Source organism: Mchenga conophoros, linkage group LG8 (genome assembly GCF_057382185.1).
Source record: "Mchenga conophoros isolate Kocher_MC1m ecotype Shallow Benthic linkage group LG8, M_conophoros_male_GT1.1, whole genome shotgun sequence".
In the NCBI taxonomy this organism is placed as follows: domain Eukaryota; kingdom Metazoa; phylum Chordata; class Actinopteri; order Cichliformes; family Cichlidae; genus Mchenga; species Mchenga conophoros.
The window spans coordinates 18,916,974-18,937,527 of NC_140533.1; the positions used below are offsets into that span (position 1 = coordinate 18,916,974).

Consider the following 20,554-nt stretch of genomic DNA (forward strand, 5'->3'; position numbering starts at 1 on the left):
AATCATTATTGCTATGCCTTTCATCCACCGGGGGTTTACCGATAAACAGCTCACCCACGGCTAGATTTTCTGAGAGCAAGATGTTATGCGTTGAAGCATATATATTTAGGAAATATGGTTTCAAGTTAAAATTTTGGCAGTGTTTTTTTAATGACTGTTTTCTTTTTAAATAGCTATAGAAAAACGTTTTCCGCTTTAAAGCACATTTCTTTAAAAAGACCTCCTTTCTCTTTAGCTGAAAATTCAAGCTGTGAAATATTTAAGTCCTGGCTTTCGGCTTTATTAATCAAACAATTATCAAATAACGTCATATTCTTTTTGAACACAATACAACATGCCGATTGTATCGGCCTACAAAAAAAGTGATCTACTATGCTATACCTCAAGGAAATCCACTTTAGCAAAGTGTCCTTTTAAAAAGAGAAATGAAAAAGAGATGCTTAAAATATTAAAACTACATTGCAGAACAGAGAGAATAAACTAAAATAAGAAGTAAGAAAAGATTCAGCAACATGCTAATAAGAAAAAGATTTACATTGCATTTAATGTGTGTATATACTATGCTTTTTAAAAAATATATATATAAAAATCATTAAAGTACTTACTAATACAAAAAAAATCAAGTATAAAATTGGGTTGCATTTGCAAAACAAACAAACCAAATTTTCAAACTAATCTCTTTAAATGTATTAAAATTGTAGAATAATTGTCAATTTCCAAAAATACTAATTCCACTTAAATACTGATTAATTACCTATTTATTTGTAGGATTTTTATTTGTGTAAATCAGTAAAAATGTAATAAAATATTCTACATTAACAGCATGTTTTGAATGTTAAAGAATTGAATAAAATGTATTGAGGGAGAACAACAGCCTCTGTTTAATATAAAAGTTGGTGTTCATAAACGTAACCGGCTAAGTCATTTGTTAAGTGTTTGCTTATGGATTTGAGGCGACGCTTTGGTGGCCCAGCACCAAAAGAATCATCGAGTCTGATCTTTACAGGGAACAGGGAGAAATAAAGCGAGCGGGAGAGACACAGAGAAAGAGACAAAGATGGAGAGGGAGAGATAGAGAGTCGGGACAAATGTGTGTTGTGTTACTGGGCCACTCCAGCACCCATGGACTCTCAGCAAGACTCAAAGCCACACTCTGCTTCAAACGAGAGCCATGAAGATTTTTTTTTTAATGTTTACAAAAACATATTTATTTATTTCTCGTCACTCCGTCATTTATCTATTTATTTCTCGCTGTCCCAGCACCCCTTGCTCTGCCACTGGAATCCTGTTCGATGACGCCGACGTGCTCACCCTCCCCTCTTTTGCCCCCCCCACCCCTCTTTTAATACCACTGCAGTTGAAAATCAAACTGCTCTAAAACAAATTGATGTACTCTTTAATATAGTCGTCACATCATCACAGGGTCCTCACACGTCTGCCTTGGTGACAACTGCAGGGCTGCTTAGCTTAGCCCAGCGATGGCTGCCACTTTGTTGGTCGCTTCAATGATTTATCACAAAAAAGAGAGGGAGAGTGTGAGAGTGGGAAGCGAGACAAAAAGGGAGAGAAAGAAAGAAAAATCCCCTGGATCATGATTGAGTCACTGGCACCTTTGATTGACAAGGTCTAATCAGCTTATCTCCATCCTAATAAAGTTGATAGCCTGCAGTGCTGCTCTCTACCTGGCATGGCGTGAACTTTGGGCTAGGCTGGGGCCCCTGGGGGCCGTACCCCAACCCTCTCTGCTTATCTAAACGGGGCTGAAATCAATCCCTAATGAGCTGTTTTCATTTGCAGGATTGATTACAGGCTCCTAACACCAAGAACACTCACCTAAGAAGAAGTGTCTCAGCCTCTTGCTGGCCACCTTTAAAATGCAGAGCAGCAATGCTTTTGTCTGTGCTCGTCTTTGTTTCAGCGGCTCATTTTGTTGGCATTGCTAAAGTATTTGTGAAAAGCATAAGGGGGGATGAATTTTCAAAGTAAGTTTCCTTAATATTTAATGCATGATTTACTGAACTGGACACTTTAAATACTGCCTCTGGTTTGTTTTTACAGTAAACTTGTATTTATTATAAAATTACCTTTAGAATTACGCTAGATCGCTCGCCTTAGCGGTCCTTTGCAACACACAAACATGCTAACAAAATGAATTCTGCTATGACAAGGCTACATTTCAACCTTAAACTATTTACATCCTCACAAAAGTGCAATAAAGCGCCATCAAATAATTTTAATTGCTGAGATAACACTAATTAATATTTCAGTTTTTAAATTAAGAGTTAAAATTTTACTATGTAAAGCAGAATGTATTTTTAAATATACATATATATATGTTTTATAGAGTCATATCTTTTCAGAAACTGCTAATCAGTCTCTAACCTTTAATGAATAGAAAGGTAAGGCAACAAATCATTGCAACATGGATATGTTGCACAACATGCTATTTTCATTCTTAAACAAGCATCATGAATCATTCAAAATATCTTCAGCTTTGGCGGGAAGGACTAAAATCCAGCATGTCTTTGATTTAACAACATCTCCAAAATTTGACAAGCCTCCACGTTTGGGCATTTCAAATGCCCCTGACTCAAATGTCTTTAAATTGGCTAACTGCATGCCCTCCCTTTTTATTTACTGCCCTCTTTAACTGGGCTAGCCTCCATGTCTGCATGTCTCTATGCCTGGGCTTTCAAGTCAGTGCTCTTCACTAATGAAGTTCTATACTTTATTTATGAGACAAACAGAGAACCCTGTTTCTTGAGGGTGCGTGTGGTAAATAGCTCTGCATGCCCAAAGAGTCTCCTCTATATCCCTCTGAGGGCTCTCACTGCTTTTGGCAAGCCTTTGTTTCACAAAATACACTAGAGACACTGAGAATAGAAGAAGAAAAAACTAAAATATCTATGATAAAATGATACTGTGTCAAGATTCATCTTTTCTTAGAACTAAGAGTCTTCTTTTTTCTCCTTAAATGTGACCTAGAAGCATCCTGTTTTTTTTGTTCCTGGTCATTAAGAGAGATATTGTCGGCGGTGAAGAGAAAAGGGGGCAAAGAGTTTCTACGCCATTTCTTTGTTCAGGATCTATCTCTTTGAAATATAATGTCTTTTAGTTCCACTTCCCCCATTGGTCAATTGTAGTTCTTAAGGGCTACTGTGTCATTGTGGATGGAGAATGCAACTTTGAATTACTGCAAAATAACGATGCTAAACTGCTCTTGGTAAAAAACTAGGGCTTAGATGTCTAAGAAGAGTTGAGATGTGTGGCAAGAGTAGCATTTACAGTATGACTAGAGAATGTCTGATTGGAGAAACACTTAATGCTCTAATTATTCTTGTTAAATATCCATGGATGCCGCACCTGCATTTGAAAACACAAAGCTTATTCCACAACAAGTGCCAATGGCATTTCATAACGCTCACGAATAAAGCCTAGTACTTGCAGGACTTGGATATTTATTTTGTTTTGTACTTGATGATGTGAAAAAAAGAACAAACAACAATAAACGAAATCTTTGGTGGGCTGTAAAAGTAACCAAGTTCAACACAAATCCAGTTTCCTTAGTGTACTGTGTGACTCACTAATCTGGCAGGAGTATGGACTAAATAGTGCAAGATAATATGAAGATGTCTGGGAAGCGTTGTAATGCATCACAGTAGGACAACAAGAGAAAATATATCATTTGAAACGGGCGAACAATCCAAAAGAAAAAAGAAATAAAAGAACTTTGGATCAGATGGTGAACTCTGTCAAACTGTATTAACCGAGTAGATAAATCTGGCTTCCTAATGTTCATGCCAACACTTTTTATTAAATTTGAGAGCTTGGCAGATTAGTCTGGTAGAGAGCTGCGTATGCCGAGTGGATCTACGTTCCTTATTTAGATGTATTCTCTAGCTGACCTGGAGACATCGCCATTTCAGGTTGTGCATCTGAGCGGAGGGCTGGTATCGACAGCAGAGTAAAGGAAGAGGTCATGGATTAAAGACATGGGGCGAAGCTTCCCCACCAAACCACAAACATACCCCACAGCTGGTGTGGACCGAGCCACGTGTGTGGGACCGAGGCAGGATAAACGGGCATTGTTCTTAGCTAGCTGCACGCACAGTGGATGAGACAGCCACTGGTGACACAGGGTCAAGGGGCATGTGGCTGACTACAGCGGAAGAAACCGCTGGACACAGGAGGTGCTCAACACTGCTAAGTCACCATACACTTCTTCACCAACAACCAAGCTGTGAGGCAAAACATCAAAACGAGTCACTGTGAAAGCTGCGGCAGGGCGGAACAAAAATCCGCCGGCTGTTGCAGAATTTGACACCATCGAGAAACTCTAATAACGTCAGAATCATCTCGGAAATTTGAATCAACATTTTTAGGCAGAGAATGCAGATTGTATTTAGGAATTTGTGAATGCAAGTTACAGGGAACATCAAAAGCCAGTGGTCTTCGTGCAAACCTGCCTTGACTTGAATTATTAAATCTGTCGATGTCGCGCACACCAGCCGCCCTGCGATTATAGTGTAAATTGACAAACTTTTTCAAAACTACAACGGAAGCCACAGAAAGCTGGTTGATACTTCAAGAATGAGCTTTGATATATCTCTGAGGAATACACTGCGCCTCAATAATGTGGTGACTGTCAGGAAGGAAGACAGGGAGGGGGGGGGGGGGAAAGAAATATGCTAACTGGTTAAATCTATTTAAGATCCCAATGAGATTTTTTCCTATTTTAAGATTAAAACCATCCTTGATAATGAGGGAAAAAAAAGGTTTGTGTGTTTTTAAGAGGATTTATTTAGAAAGTGATGTTTTTATTTTCTTTCTTGTACGCTCCTGAATTAAGAACTTCAGGAGGAATGCTGACATTGTTTATTTTCATAGACCCCCTATCTGTTTGTGGAGGAAAAAAAAAAAAAAAAAAAAAGCACAGCACCACCCACCAAATGCACATGCATACATAACACACACACACACAAACACATACACACTGAGCCATAGTGATGCTTGAATTTTCTTCAGGAGCAGAGCAAGGAGAAGCAGCGCCCGATCTGTCGCCTGTACACTTCTCTCACTCCCTCCCTGGCTCACCTTTGATGTGCTCCCGAAAATGTCATCAGGCGTCAAGGAAAGAGGTTTTTTTTCCCCACCGACTCCCCTCCTTCCACCCTCCAAAAACACACGCACACACACACACACACACACATCCACCCACCTCGCATATGAGCAAGACAATTTGCTGTCGCTCACTCATCCTCAGCACTATCTTGAACCCCCCCACCCAACACCGCCCCACTCCTTTTCCAATTCATAACAGAATACGTACCAGTTTCTACCGCTATCTGGTAGCCGGCCTCCAGTCTCCGTGATGACCTTTCCAGCTTCTCTGTGTTGTCCAACAGATGTGCTCTCTGCAATAAATAGAAAAAAAAAAGAACTCAAGCTGGAGAAACAAACACAAAATAAAAATTGATTGAGAGGGCTGGGACCCATTTCAAAGAAACACATCAACCCTGTCACCTAAGCAGACAGACCACATCCACAGCGACAACATAATACAACCATATTGGCAATAACCTTCATGGATGACAATGTGTTGTGTCCTGATGGAATATCAAGCAAATGCATGTAAAAAAGGCTGCTGCCTCATCTTGGACATAAAAAGCGGCACTACTTGGAGCTTTGCTGCCTCCTCATATTGTTTCACAACCCAGGACAGTTAATTTGTTTTAGCTCCTTGCCTTAAGATGAAATACAAATTTATTTAAAGAGCTGTCCAGGTAAAACAAAACCGGGTCCAGCTAATGTTTTCCAACTGGAGGAACCTCTAGTCACAACCTCTAGCATAGCAAGAAAAGATGGGTTTCACAAATTATTAAGACTGCAATGTGATTTTTTATTTTCCAAAGAGGGTGTTTGTGAGTATCAAGGTCTAAGCTAAGGCTGTAAATATCACGTGTATACGAGTACAAACTACTGATAGCAGTTCCTAGGATACCAAGCAAACCAATGATTTTGGCCTCTTCTCTTCCTAAACAGCTCCTATATAACAAGCAAGACAAGAAAAGAGCTCATCCGTTGACTGGACGTCCACTACGGGCTCTCACTTTCTTTGGTGGAGTTAAAATAGTGGTAGTTTTAAAATGCCGAAATTTACAGTTTTTTTAGACTCTTATTCAAAGCTTTCTCTGAAAGGCTGAAACAGTTAATTAAACTTAGATAAAGTTAGTTAAAAAGTCTGTAACTGGTGACTGTTGTGAGCTGCCTTTTAAAACCTGTTGTAGTGGCCTTACAAACTGAATTGCCAAGCTCTAAAAATTATTAACCTTATGGATTTGTTTACATACAAAATGTCTGCTGAGTCCAAAGTGACCAGCCACCTATAACATATAAAGATGCACTTACATACATACTAAAAACAACCCCTCATCATCCACTGAACTGAGACACTTCATGTGCAAAACCAACATAAGACCGAGCTTTCATTAAACCCACACTGCAATCAAACAGCATAAACATGGAAGACTTAAATGTTTACTTGAATGCTGTTGGTTGTGACGGCTTTTCTAATGCGCAACCTTAAGAAACTGATCAGATTTAACACATCTGACACAGGAAAACAACCCAATGAATGACAGCCGCCCATCTGACAAGGGTTTCACGCCCATCACATGAGTGAAGGGGACAGGGAAAGAAGTGAAATCTCTAGTTTTGGTTTGGCTGTCAAAATGTGTACCAGCTAATCACTCAGAGGAAATGAAAAATGTGGAGGGGAAGAAAAAAAAAAAGTCAACGACACACTTTTCAAACTTTGACAACAAGAGGGATGGGAAAAGAGCAGGGAGGAGAAAACTCCCTCTGAACTCTTTTCTTTCCCTCATTTCCTTTTTCTTTGTGCCGCTGACAGATGTCATTTAAAATTGCAGAGATACTTTTTAATAGTTAAAGGGAGGGCAGGGGAGGGATGGCGCGATAGGAGAACGGGTTGGGTGGTTGAGTGATAAAATGGTCTTGCGGTAGGAAACTGATAAGTAGACGGCGAGCGGCGCTGGATGCAAGGTGTGGTGTGGTTTTGGTAAAGGTTGTGGTAGAAGGGGTTTGGAGGTGGCGTGGAAGTGGTAGTGGCACCAACAGATATGGTGTCAGTATACATGTGGGAGAAAACGGATACCAAGCTTGGGCTATAATGAGCCCCTATGGATCAGCTGCGATGCAGGGGACGCACTGACATGGAACGCTTAAGCTAATACACCTAGACCACGGCTGCAGTGCCTGTGTGTGCCTGGGAGCATGAGGCAGCCAGGGATACTGACAGAGTAGCGCACTCCCTGGGTTCTTCAAAGAGCTCAAGTGATTAGTATGTTATCATTACCATTCGAAACGTGATTTTCCTATTCCCTCTCGGCAAAGGTGACACGTCTCGGGGAGACGGCCGGCAGACTTGCTGCGATGGAAAGCCACTTCAAAGCTTTATCCTCCTGAATTTCTCTCTCTCTCTGTGTCTCTTCTCTCCCTCGTTCTGTCTTCTTTTAGGCCCGGGGGGAGGGTTGGGTGTGTGAGGTGGAGGCGAGGGGAGGGGGGGGGGGCACTGGGGGGGTTGGTAGTGGTGGCAGTGGTAGTATACGTGTGTGTGTGTGTGTGTGTGTGTGTGATCATTAGAATAATGCATCCTGAGTTTCACAGTGACAGAACCTGAAGGAAAGGGTTAAAGTTCAGCCACTAAGAATCCAGTAATGGCAGACTATGATAGCCCTAATAATGGAACAATCCAGCCACGGACACAAGATGATACCAGGGAAAATAATGAAAAGGAACGTGTACAAATTAAACTAAAGATCGTTCACTGCATTGCCACAGTCAGTCAACACAGATAAAGAGATTATACATAAAGAGATACAAATTACAATGCAGTATCTCTCACAGTCATGCAATATTGCTCCAATGTTGCAGGACCAAAAATAGTGAAATTGTTCAGGTTTTCAACCATTTGTTTTTATTCTGCAGCAAGCAAGCAATCCTTGTCAGCAATTTTTACTGAGAGAAATGCAAAGTTGCTGCTGGTGTGCTACACTGTCCCAATTCAAGACTTGACCCTTGCGGTTCTCATATAACCACTGTAAAAACCTTCAGAACAAGGCAAAGACATGCACAGAGCACAAATCATACCTGATCCTCTCATGGAGCCTTCTAGCAAAAGATTAAAATATAATATATGATAAATATTGTGCATCTGAGAGTGCACCAGTGCGCCCCGCCGCCACCACCACCACCACTCCTACCTATGTATGTATGCCTTTTCATCTGACACCTACATTTTTGAACAAAGATCTTCTTAGGAACCACAAAAATGGTGTTTTTCTGTTGTGCATTTTTGCGTCAAGAAACACTCTTCAGTTGTAAGTTATTAACAGGGAGCCCCAGAACAATGCAGCTGTAGCTCAAAAGAAATCTCTCCCCTCTTCTTTCCTTCTCCTGCCTTCTTTCAATATCAAACACAGGCGGTTACTATCACCATTTTCCAAAGTTCAGATGATTTCCTTATTATTTCAATAAGGGTGGGGGAGAGTCAAAGTGAATAATGATGACAGCTGTGATTCAGACTGACTGTGTGATCTTCTCTGCCGTTTGTTTGGGACTTGTAAGACGAGGAATTACAAGTGTCAAACAGCTGTGAATATGGGTGCTAAATATTTAAACATGTTTTTCAGCTGAAGAAAAAAGTGCAGTTTTTTAAAAGCAAGGCTTAAGTGTGTATAAGCTGCGCCAGCCTTTGATTCAAATGCAGGAAGAGCAAAAGGGTAAAAGACTGCAATGGCGACGAGGGCAAAGATTCAAGCCCGATTACACAGACTGGACCATTCCAAATAGGGTAGACAGGTGAGGTAACTCAAGATGTCTTCTGACCCTCGGGCTAAGAGGAAATGCTGAAAAAAGTCGGTAGAAGAAGGGGAAACAAAAGTAAAGCTAAATAAAAGGAAAAAAAGCACAATAACATGGCATCTGGGCCAAGCTGGCACTTTAAATTATGGATAGGTGTGAATGGAGATGCTTTGATAGGAACTGAATTACTCTGTGTCTTCAGAATCCCTCTTGAATAAAGTCTCACTCGAAGGCACATTTAAAAACATACTGTAACTATAGCTACAAAGACGAGTTCAGGGCAGGACAACAATATAATGTAACCTACAATAACTAAAGAACCTGCCTCTTTGAGCGCTAAATACAATTTATATAGACTTAAGAATACATGCACAATATAAAGCTAAATATGTGTATAATATCTTTTTATCAACAATGAGACAATGACTACATTCAAATTAAGGTAAGCTGATGTTGAACCTACCATTAGTAGCATTACTGGGCAGTCCAAGAAAAAACAAACTCTAAAGGCTAGACATGTAATTAAACAGTTATAAGACATTTCAATTTAACCTGAAGTATCGATACTCCAGTAAATAAGACGATATACACAACAATAACATGATTCAAGCACAGTGATAGATGTTTGAGACACCCCAGTAGAACTTTACATATCAAATGAATCAAATAAAAAAGAAAACTAAAGCAAATCTATAAGAATTATACTCAGAATTATACTTATTTACAGGATCTGCGTCGCAATTAACAAAACGATTAAAATAATTCTAACATCAGTGATATTAACACCTACTATTGCTAACCAAGCTGAACAATTGTTATGAATAATATAGTATTTATTGATAAGTCACCTCTTTAAAATATCATTATAATAATTACATATATCAATACCATACAGTTTCAAATGGTAAGCTAATGAGTTAAACAACAAGTTAACAAAGATGCTAGTTTCTGCATGCAGTTAATGTTTTATTCATTTTTTATCATCATCATCGCTACTATTATTAACGTACAATCCTATATATACAATATATTTGGATATGCAGGAACCAAAGGAGGCAAGGAGGGAAGAAAGAATAAACATAAATATAAATTTGTGAAAATAAAAACAGATCTATACAGACAAACTTAGTTTCTAGGAGAATTCACAATTAAAATGATCTTGCAGGGCACTATGTAGCTCTCTAAAGCTCCCTTTAATAACTTGACAATCCAGAAAAAAAAAAAAAAAATGTTGTGGTTTGCATTTTGGTTTCCAAATTTTCTCCAGCAGATGGGGGGGGTCAGCACTATAGCAAGATTTCTGAGAGAGTGGAATAAAGAACTGATCAAATTCTTCAAGCACACTCCCTCCATTTCTGAGACGCTATATTTCTATTAAAACCTCCACATTATTGTCCATTCCTCTGCCATTTTGTTTGAATGTATTAAGCTGAATACGATTCAAGATTCAAAAGACCTTTGAATTATCCTGTTATCTAAACTTTAAGTTGTATCCTTGTAGCTAACTTTTCTTTTCTGCTAAGTCAAAACAACAGTTTAGCTGTTTTGTACATTGATATGCTATAAAGGCTGATAATCCACAACCTTTCTACTAAAAGTTTCAAACTACAGTTCCTCAAATGGCCACTTGAGGCCAGCTTCAAAATCAAGTCATTGTACTTCAATATCAAACTTTGCAGAAGAACTAAACATGATTATCATCTGGTACAAAATCGAATTGGTCACTACAATAAAAGTTTCCTGTGTATGAGAGAAGGAAGTGAGATGGGGGCATGTGTGTACTAAATCCAACCAATTTAATATCACTTTAACTTTAAGGCTTTTACATACAGTCTATGGAAACAAGGGTCAGTGGATGGCTTGATGAGTTTTAAAAGGATGTGAATCATATGCTATAGTCTTCAGAATTCCTTCAGCCCAGATTAACACCTCTGGCAGATTTTGGATTGATGTGTTAGTTAGTCCTCTCCAACATCATCATCAAAAGACCAAATGAATGAGTGAGTATCTTTTGGAAGAATGGCGTTCCTTCCCTCCAGGAGATTTCCAGGGACTTGTGCAATCAAAGCCAAGGTGCGGCATGTGGTGGCCCAACATCTTACTAAGCATCTCTTTCCTTTCATTTGTAATCAAAAGCACAAAACAAATACTAGCCTACAATGTGCACTCTTAAACACATAACATAAATCACTAAAAAATAACCTCAGTGTTTTTTTACTGCACAAGCAGCTTTTTTGGCCTCATATTGAGATATTTAAAGAACAGTAAAACGTTTCAAGCTGCCATTCCTGATCAAAACTCAAAAGCTGATCAAGTTCTTGAAAGTTGTTGGTCCCAATAACTGAAGGAACTCTGAGTTTAATTCCCTAATATTTGCCCTTAAACAATTGCATCAGAAATAGTATCTCATCTTCGCTTCCTGATATTTATAGGAGGGGAAACTTGAGGGATTGGCCCTAAGTAAATTCATTATCTGCGGTTCGGCCTCTAAACTGTTCAATCAGACATCCAGAAAGTGTCCAAATGAGTGGTTCTAATTTTCTAACAAAGAAAGGAGGCAAAATAGGTAGTTTCATACGGAAAGCAGAACTTAAATTCTTAGATCAGAAAAGCACTTACCTCTTCACGCAACTTTACCAACTGCATCGTGAGAGCAAAAAGGAGAAGAAAAGAAGGATGGAGAAAGTGAAAGATAGATTAAAAAAAAGCAGAAACAGTCATATGGCTGGATAGAGAATTAACCTTGACGATTTATCTGTTTGCATGTTTAGCATTTGGAAATCACAAGACAAACACATTAAACGGAGCTAAACACGCCGCTTGGGCTGACTTTTTTTGAACAAACAAAGATCAAGTCCTGCTGCTGTCACATTAAACAAGCACAGGGAATGGATCGTTCGACTCGCAGAATCAACCGAGATTATCAAGGAAGTCACATTACAGAAATTGATATAGCGAGAGAAAAGAAAGAATGAGTAAAATCTGGTTTGCACATTTATAGTAAGATTAAATGTTGAGCGAAATTTTCTCATCTGTCACTGTGCAATTCTCTGCAAAACGAACAAAAAAAAAGGAAACTGTGTGCCTTTTGGAACAGAGTTATAAAAATGCTGAGGCACATTATTTTGCATCGCTGTTTATTAATGCTGGTAAGCTGTCAATATTTAATGTCTGTTATCAATCGCATTAAAGGTGCAGATTGTTCAGCGTATGCATGGAAAGCCATGTAAGGCTACAATTGTGTATACATACAGTACTGCTTATTATGAGGACAACCATAGATCATGAAAAATGAATCTTAGCATAGCTATACATTTTTCATGAAAGAGAATAACAAATTTAAAGTGAAGTAAATAAGAAATGCTATTCCTATTCCCTGTCCTGGAAATTCTTGCATCTCTGATAATGAAACAGACATGTAAGGGAGGGCAGTAATCCCATTTGCCATTAATTATGCCCAATCACAATTAAAAGGTTGGTTCCCTGGCCTGTCCTTAAGTTAGGGTTGCAGAGGAGGAAGGCTTCACGTAGGAATGCAGCACATTTGGAAGAGAAAGAGGAAGGACGCATTTTTGATGTGTTAGCCTTTTAAAGTGATTTTAATTAATTTAATCTAATATTTAATTGGTCACTATTACAAAGGTAGTAGCTGAAAAAGGAGACTTAGGGCCACAATTACTCAAACTATTTATTTGGGATCATTGTGAACAATATAGGAGGAAAATCTATTTAAATTAAAACTATGACTTAACATTTATCTTATACCAAAATTCAAAACAACAACAACAAACAATACTGCACTCCCTAAATTTCCCTCTCCTGTATTTATAACAAAACTAGTAAACACAATCAAAGAAATTTGTCATAAATAATGAATTCAGGATGAGTCTGTGCTCGACAAAAACTGACTGAAAAATAAAGAAACTCACACATTATAATCTTGCATGTCAAAAATAGTTCTTGCATCATTTTTGCTTATCATAAGTATATGTCTGTGACATTTCAGTGAGTAGTGCAAATAAAAAAAATATATTGTCAATATCTGTAATGTGGGAGGTAAACAAGTATACCTCCATGTTTTTATAAAGAGCTCTTACCCTTGAAAATGTCGGCAGTAACAAGGCGCACTCTTTTCTAACTTAAGCAACAACTCCCGCTAAGAATGCATTATTGAAGAGGCCAAAGTTTAAAACGACACTGTGAATGTGGTTATTTGGGGCTTGAAAAAAACCCCATCAGATCCTGCGATCCCTCACCACAGCTCTGCCATCAGTCAATGGATACCAAACAAAACTTGTTCTAGCTCATTTGTGCTGCCTGACTGATTGCAAGTCCTTGTGGAGGATTTGTTAAAACTATATGATGGGCATGGTGAGCTGTTTTTCTCGTTTCTTCCTGTTTAGCTTTATTTTTTCTTTGGCATCCATTCTTTATTCTGGCCAGTGATGCTCGTGTTGCTCGAGAGATATACAGCAGTAAATACAGAATATTGTAAATGGTATAATTACTCCTGCATGAGCGTAGCTCCTTGTGTTTTTGTGATGCCAGCCAGTATTCAAAATTGCACTGCTGCAATTTTTCTGTTATGATAATCAGCAATTTTTTTTTTCAAACAAAAGATTTTTTTTTTTTTATCCAATACGGAATTCGATACAAGTGGTAATCTGCTTCCTTTGTAGGCTGTAAAATCTGGTCCATGCCGGCTCAAACCAGCACAATCTCTTGTGGCCAAGCCTTCTGCTGTGACTGAAATCGAAACTATTCCGTATAGTGTTCGTGTGTGAAAAATGTGTGCGCATTTGTTGCTTTGTGTGTGGCGTCTGTGTGTGCTGACAGTGTGTGTGTGTGTGTGTGTGTGTGTGTGTGTGTGTGTGTGTGCGCGCGCGCGTGTGTTGCATGCAGAGGAAACAGAAAGGGAAAAAAAATGTGCAATGGTAGCCTACCACATTATTAAAAAAATGAGTGATAGTGCCAATTCAGTCTCTGTCCGCATACAGATAACGAATAAATGCCGAACTCTATTAAATCGTCCTTTAGCCATTATCGCAGGGCCAACACGCCATTTTCAGAACTTATGACGGTTCCCTATTTACTTAGCTATAAATCCTTGCCATGTAACCAACAGATTTGTGACTGGTAATGATCTGCTCAGCCAGGGCTATATGAAATGATCCTGACCTCTTTCAGATCGTCAGGAATTAAATTGACCGACTTGCCCCGGCCCCCACCATCTTTTCCCCTCTCCTATCACCGCCGTCTCGTTAGATAAAAAAAAACCCTGAAGTTGCGAGTACTCCACTCACAGCAAGACCAAGACAAGTATTATCTCCACAAGTTTTTAAATGAAAATGAGGCAAATACGGCACCTGGAAGAAAAAGGATAAATGTACATCATCTATTTACTTTGCTTTTGCCCCCGAGATGAACTCTTTCTTCGGCTTTGTATGGGTGTGTGCGTGTGCGCGCGTTTGTAGGTGTGTGTATGTGACAGTTTTAGATTAGTTTTGAATTTTTAAAGTTGAACAGACATTATCACCATTCATTAAAGAGTTTTTTAAATAAAAAATTTAACATTCTAAGTCCCAGAAGTCTATTCAACAAATACATTTTGTGAATATACAATGAAAGAAGAGTAATAAATCACATATTTTGGCTCATTTTTTAAGGGCATCATGTTTGACCTAAATTCCCCAAGTTAAAAATGTCTTCCTCTTAATTTAAAATTAATAAATAATCTAAATTTTATTTTATATATGTGGATTTGTGATTTTTAATATATATATGATTATGTTATTATTAAATAGGATCAAAAAATAATGGCTGGATTTGTTCATGTATTTAAATGTCACGCTTTGCTACTGTTATTTGTACATGCATGGATTAAAGCCACATATTTTATCTTAACTTGGAAATACAATTATATTAAATAATATAAAAGCAAGAATATTTTTATATTTTTATTAATTAAATTCCAACATCAGCTTTCAAAATCCTATAATGTAAATTTATAGTACTATGCCACAATATTAATCCTAAACCTTTTCTTTATTATTTTCCTCTCAGATTTATACATTTCAGATTTACAAATATTCGTTTTAAATATTTCAGATACATTTTTAATGAAGGGGAAATAAGATTTGAAATGAAATGGGATCTGGATTTTCAGCTTTTCCTTGACAAGATTTTGATAGGACCCATCAGAGTCTCAAATGTGGCATTTCTGACAGCAAATCTCCTTCTAACTTCTGCATAAAATGTCGGAGCCACTTTTGTGTCTCGCTAATTTGCCAAGAATATGCATATCAATTACACATCTAGGCTCGTGATACATATGTTTCTAAGATGCGTGGTTCATGGGTCATCATTGAAATGGTAATAGGGAAATGTTCAAAAAAACGAGGAAAAAAAAACCAGACAACTTTATTTAGCTTTGCCTGGGTGTGAATCATCTAAATATACTCGCATAGCGCTGTGAAACTAAATGTGCACATATGTATTCATCTTTCTTCTTTTTAGTATGTGGAAAGCATTTATTTGCGTGTGTGTGTGTGTGTGTGTGTGTGTGTGTGTGTGTGTGTGTGTGTGTGTGTGTGTGTGTGTGTGTACGCGTTAAGACACAGTAACCTCTGCAAGAAGACAGCTGACTCTAAAGGCAATATATAATTAGTCAAAAGACATTTTGTCATAGTTGAGAGTGGCTGAGTACAGCTGTGAGCAGTGCTGCTGATGTATTACTGTTTGACTGGAAACAATTTATTTAAAATTAAGTTTAAAGAGTGTGGTATATTTTTAGCAAATTAAAACTGCAATGTCTTCTTAATACAAACCCCCCTCAAAACTGGTGTAAAAAAATCTTTTGTAAATATTGCTGACGTTAAAGGAAAATTGCTTATGTGCTCATGTTGTTTACATCCCCAGATTCAACAGGCTGGACTGATAGCACATAAAAAAAACAAAAAAACAAACCCAAACAATTGTGAATACACTGATAGCTAACAGATAAAACAATTAAAAGGGCCATTAAAAAAAAAAAAGATTTCTGTTTGAAGCTTGACATGATATACTAGATCAAATTATTTAGTGACTAAATAACTTTTATTGAGTACTTTTTCAATTTCTTTCAGTCATCAGTAAGGGAACGCATTGTTCACCACTGGAGTTCACAAAAAGACAAGAGAGTAAGATTTAGCGGCTGTGTGTTCATTTTTGTGTGGGTGTGTATGTCTTTGTGTGTGTCTTGATCATGAGGATCTATTATGATCCTAAGTCCGTACCCGGCTGGAGAACAGCTGTGGGACGGTTGGAGCAGGGAGGCTGGGGTTTTGGATTGAAATCTGTGTTTAAGTGTGTATTTGTGTTTAGGTGCACTGCTTGTGTTTGTGTGCGTTGGTCACAATCTGGCTGTGTCCAGACACCGGTCCCATGCCCCGAGCCCGCTCACTGCTAGCCCAGCTTTGCATTAAACAGTGTTACTTCCGCATGGCTTAGTGACAATGGTGTGGTTTCAGCTCTCGATGGCTGCTACGATGGGGCCCACCTCCCCACCCTGGGGGCCAGTCAGCCACCCACACTGGTCTCATTTGGGCCCCTGATTAACACCTTACCTGGCTCTCCGAAGAACTGGCATCATCCCCCAGGAGCTCGTTGCGCACCTCATCACTGTAGGCAATGCGTGACCTTTTCTGCAGGAGGAGGAAGAGGAGGAGGAAGAAGAAGAAGAAGGACAAAAAGAAGAAGGAAGAAAAAGAGGAGAGCAAAAAGAGAAAACAAGTGGGGAAATATGGCTTAGTACTGTTGTTGATGCAAAAACACAACAGGCATTCCTTAAACACGAGAGCCCCCTAATGGAACTCGGTGACAAACCGAATCAAACATGGAGGGTGTGTATATGTGTGTGTTTGCCCTTACAGCACATGTACCAGCAACAAAGCAGTGTTCGGGGTTTGTGCCTATGCCTCCTTCCAAGGTGATCGACTTTACCTCATGCACTTATGCCACAGCGGTGGTGGCAAAGAGCCCCAACCACACACACATATACACCTTGCCCACTTAAACAAATACAAGTTGAAGGATAAAAAAAAGCCCATCCTGTGTGCAGGGAGAGGCTGAGGAACCAGGGACAGGGTAGAGGGCCAGGGAGATGTATTATGAGGAAGTATCACTTGTCAGCGCTAAATCTTTTCTAGGGGCTGTCACTGCTGTCATCCCAGTGCAGTGGCAGGCTCTGTGATAACACCAATGCTGTGACTCAGACAGGGAATAATTCATCACCCATTGGCGGCCCATCGGATTTGGGGTTGCCTCTCTCCCTCACACACACGCACACACACAAACTCTCTCTCACGCTCTCTCTTTCTCTGTCTCCAGATAGGCTAGAATAAGAGGGAATCCATGTCCCCCCCACCCAAGAAAAAAAACACCCAAAAAGACACACTCAGACACACACATTTCATACACACTTCAGAGTGTGCCACCTCCGATTGTGGAAGAGTGGGCTGCCGTTGTACTGCTTGTTTACAGACACCCGACCCATGGAAAAACAGCCTCTTGGCATGCCCTCTAAACTAAATACACACCAGCAGCAGACACAGAAAGTGTTTACTAAGCCTCCTTCGCTTTCTGTCACCGCCTTGACAGGGTTTCTAGGTGGGCTGCAGGAGGTGGGCAAAATCAAAGACAAACACCAGCAGAGGAATGAAAATATCACTTTTCCTCAGCACAAATTCTTTCAATTTTTCTATATTTATATTGTAATTGACTAAGTAAATAAAACAAAAGTCGGGGAATAAGCAAAGGAACACCAATTACCTGGTGGGGACATTTTTTCCCCCCTCAAAGGCACTATCCTTTCCTCCTCTCTTTCTTAACAGTAAAAGTTTAAAGAAGCTATAGCACTAAGCACTTTAATGGTGCCTACCATGACAAAAAGCACAAACCAAACTTGAAAATGCCAATTCGAACGTCAGGAGTGATGACATCAAGCTGCTTGATTGAAATAGCTTTGGAACCAATCAAAACTGAGCCGGTTGATTTTATTTATTTGTCTCTCCTCATAATCTGGAGCACTGAGTGGAAACTCCTCGCTGATGTGATTTGTTATTATCGTGATGGTGAGGGCCACAGTTCTCTGGAGTAATTACTGACTAGATAGACAATCCAGACCACAAAACCCATAAAGAGCGCACCCAAACAATAGCCAACCACGGGGACCTAACCTAACCACTAAACGCCTACTGAAGAAAAAGACTGGCAGCACAGTCTGAAATAACACAGACACACACCGGTATAAAGGAGCACTCTGTCAAAAGATGCTGTTAAAGTTGGTTTTTGAGTATTATTTAACTTTTACCTTAATTGCTCTAATGCTGAATGAACTGGAACAGCCAGTTCAAGATAAACTGGCGAAACATGCGCTATTTAAATGGTCATGAGAGCATAAGCATAATTAATGAGATCGTTTCTGATTTATTTTCTGTCATCTGAAGCTTGTCATCCTTTATTTAAATGCCTAATGCATATGTTTATGTATTTGAAACATAATTTAAACCATATTTTGTCACCTTTAAAAAAAAAGAAAAAAGAAAACCCATCCATTCCAGCATTGTAAAGCATTGTAAACCTTCTACACCAGGGTAACTGAATGGTCACTGTGCTGCAGTTAGTGCAAGTGTAAGCACAAGAAAAAGGAATTCCAGATTTGTTAAAATCAGAAAGACAATAAAGACAATATAACGACAGCATGTACACTTGTACACCAGGCACACGCGCACTTTTTTTTTTGCCAGGAAAAACACCCACATATTCCATTTAAGTCGAGTTTCATCTTAAAGAGCTTCAGTGCAACTTAGGGGGAAAGACGACTTCACCAGTAATTGAGACGAGGAAGCCTGGGAGAAGCATTGATTTGAATGTTGAGGCTTACGTCGCCTTCAAACCATATGCAGGGCTTTTTTGGTATTTCTAAATAGCTGTTTGTTACGGATGAATGTATGAAGGGTTTCTGCAATGAGAACAGAGTAGATAACAAAGAAAGTATAAAGAATGGAAAATGTCATTGAAATGAAAGTGTTGCCGCTATTTTCCCTGTACCTACAGTACACACTCCAGCTTTTGGATTCCCCCTCTGGAAAACAACAGATTCCTAAGTGACTACTGCCTTCCCATTTGATGTAAAATATAAGCAGGTGCAATACTGACTGCTTAATACAGTAACAGATTTTGATTATGAGTTTGGGTGTTTAGTGACAACAGGCACAGTCTCGAGGTCAGAAAGGAGATATCTGGTCTATTGTAAAAACCTTATTTTCCATTAATAATAATAATAATAAAAAAAAAGCTCTAAAACTAACTCAATCTATTTACAGTACGTGGAGACAGAGCTCCGCATCTTAAGACAAAACCAACTAATCAGGCTTTGTAATCTAAAAAAGAATACGTGCTTTCAGAAGATACCTTATTGCTCAGAAAAGGGGGGGGGGAAAGAGCTTTTTTTAAATCCTTTTGAAAGGTCTGTCTTTTGTCACTTTTTTTTTTATCTTGGGTGAGAATTTGCTTCTATTCCCGGAAGCACACAAGAAAAGTACAAAAGGTACATCTTAACTTTATGCAAAGTGGCCTGCCTTTAAAAACTCCACGCATCCCGTCAAATGAGGCGATGGAGGTGCTGGTGTCCTGTCAAAAACACACGTTTTACCTCTGTTGACATGGATAGCAGAAAAAAAAAAAAAAAGTATTCTTCTTTACTCATCAAAACATAATTACATATGCACGCATAACAATTCATATCAGATATGCTAATCAGTTCAGCATAATCCTCTGAGCAGCAAATGATATTAATTCAATTATAACCAATACATGGATATCTTATTTGTGTACAATTCCTTTATAGTCTATGAGCATGCAATGGTATACTTTTGTTAAATAAACATGACGACTCTTAATTCCTTCATAAACCACTCACAGAAAAACACGTTATTAATTGTAAAAAAAATAATAAAACAATAAAATAATAATAATAATAATAATAATAATAATAATAATAATGATGATGATAATAATAATATGACCTTTCAAAATAAATTCAAATCAGTCTCCAATTAAGGTCTCTGTAATATTAAACAAAACTTTCTCAGAAAAATTCAAATGAAACAAACTGAGATCCATATACACATTTCAATGCCCTCCAACTCTCCTCCTTGCTTTTTGCCTGGTGCAACGAGTGACACAAGGACAAGTCGAATAATTGTGGCGCCTAGAAAGCAGAAAAAAAAAAATGTAAACAGTTCATTAGATGGGAAATAAAAGGCGTAAAAATACCCAGGGGCAGAGTGTAATGAGGGGCCCTGAAGTTCCTCTGCAGACGCTTTTTCCCTCTACTTTCCCAAGCTTTTCCTTTTCACCCTGCACACACGGCTGGTGGCATAGCATGAAGAGTAATTAACCACATTCAATTTATAGTACTAGGCTCCATTACAAGGTTTTTCACCAGCAGGTGAGCAACTGGGCAAGTTAGACTTAATAACTCTCATGTCTAACGCCATGTGATTGCCTCAAACTGACATCCAGTCCTTTCATTTTCCTCTCCCGGTTGCTCTAGGGATGCACAAAATGTGAAAATCCAAATAAAATTAAGGTGAGTATAAAATGATCTAAAATGAACATCCTGTAAAAA

General features: G+C 38.7%; 1 protein-coding gene across 3 annotated transcripts in view; it reads right to left on the reverse strand.

Annotated features, from left to right (window-relative positions):
• vti1a (vesicle transport through interaction with t-SNAREs 1A) overlaps positions 1-20,554 on the reverse strand; it is a 112,614-nt gene that overhangs the window by 72,165 nt on the left and 19,895 nt on the right. For 2 of the 3 annotated variants that reach the window (XM_085284730.1, XM_085284732.1), the window contains exons 4-6: positions 16,488-16,565; positions 11,503-11,523; positions 5,330-5,414 (exon numbers count right to left, since the gene is read on the reverse strand). In XM_085284730.1, the coding sequence (XP_085140856.1) occupies positions 5,330-5,414; positions 11,503-11,523; positions 16,488-16,565 (184 nt within the window). The remainder of the gene's footprint in view (positions 1-5,329; positions 5,415-11,502; positions 11,524-16,487; positions 16,566-20,554) is intronic. The other variant, XM_085284731.1, reaches the window with a different exon arrangement.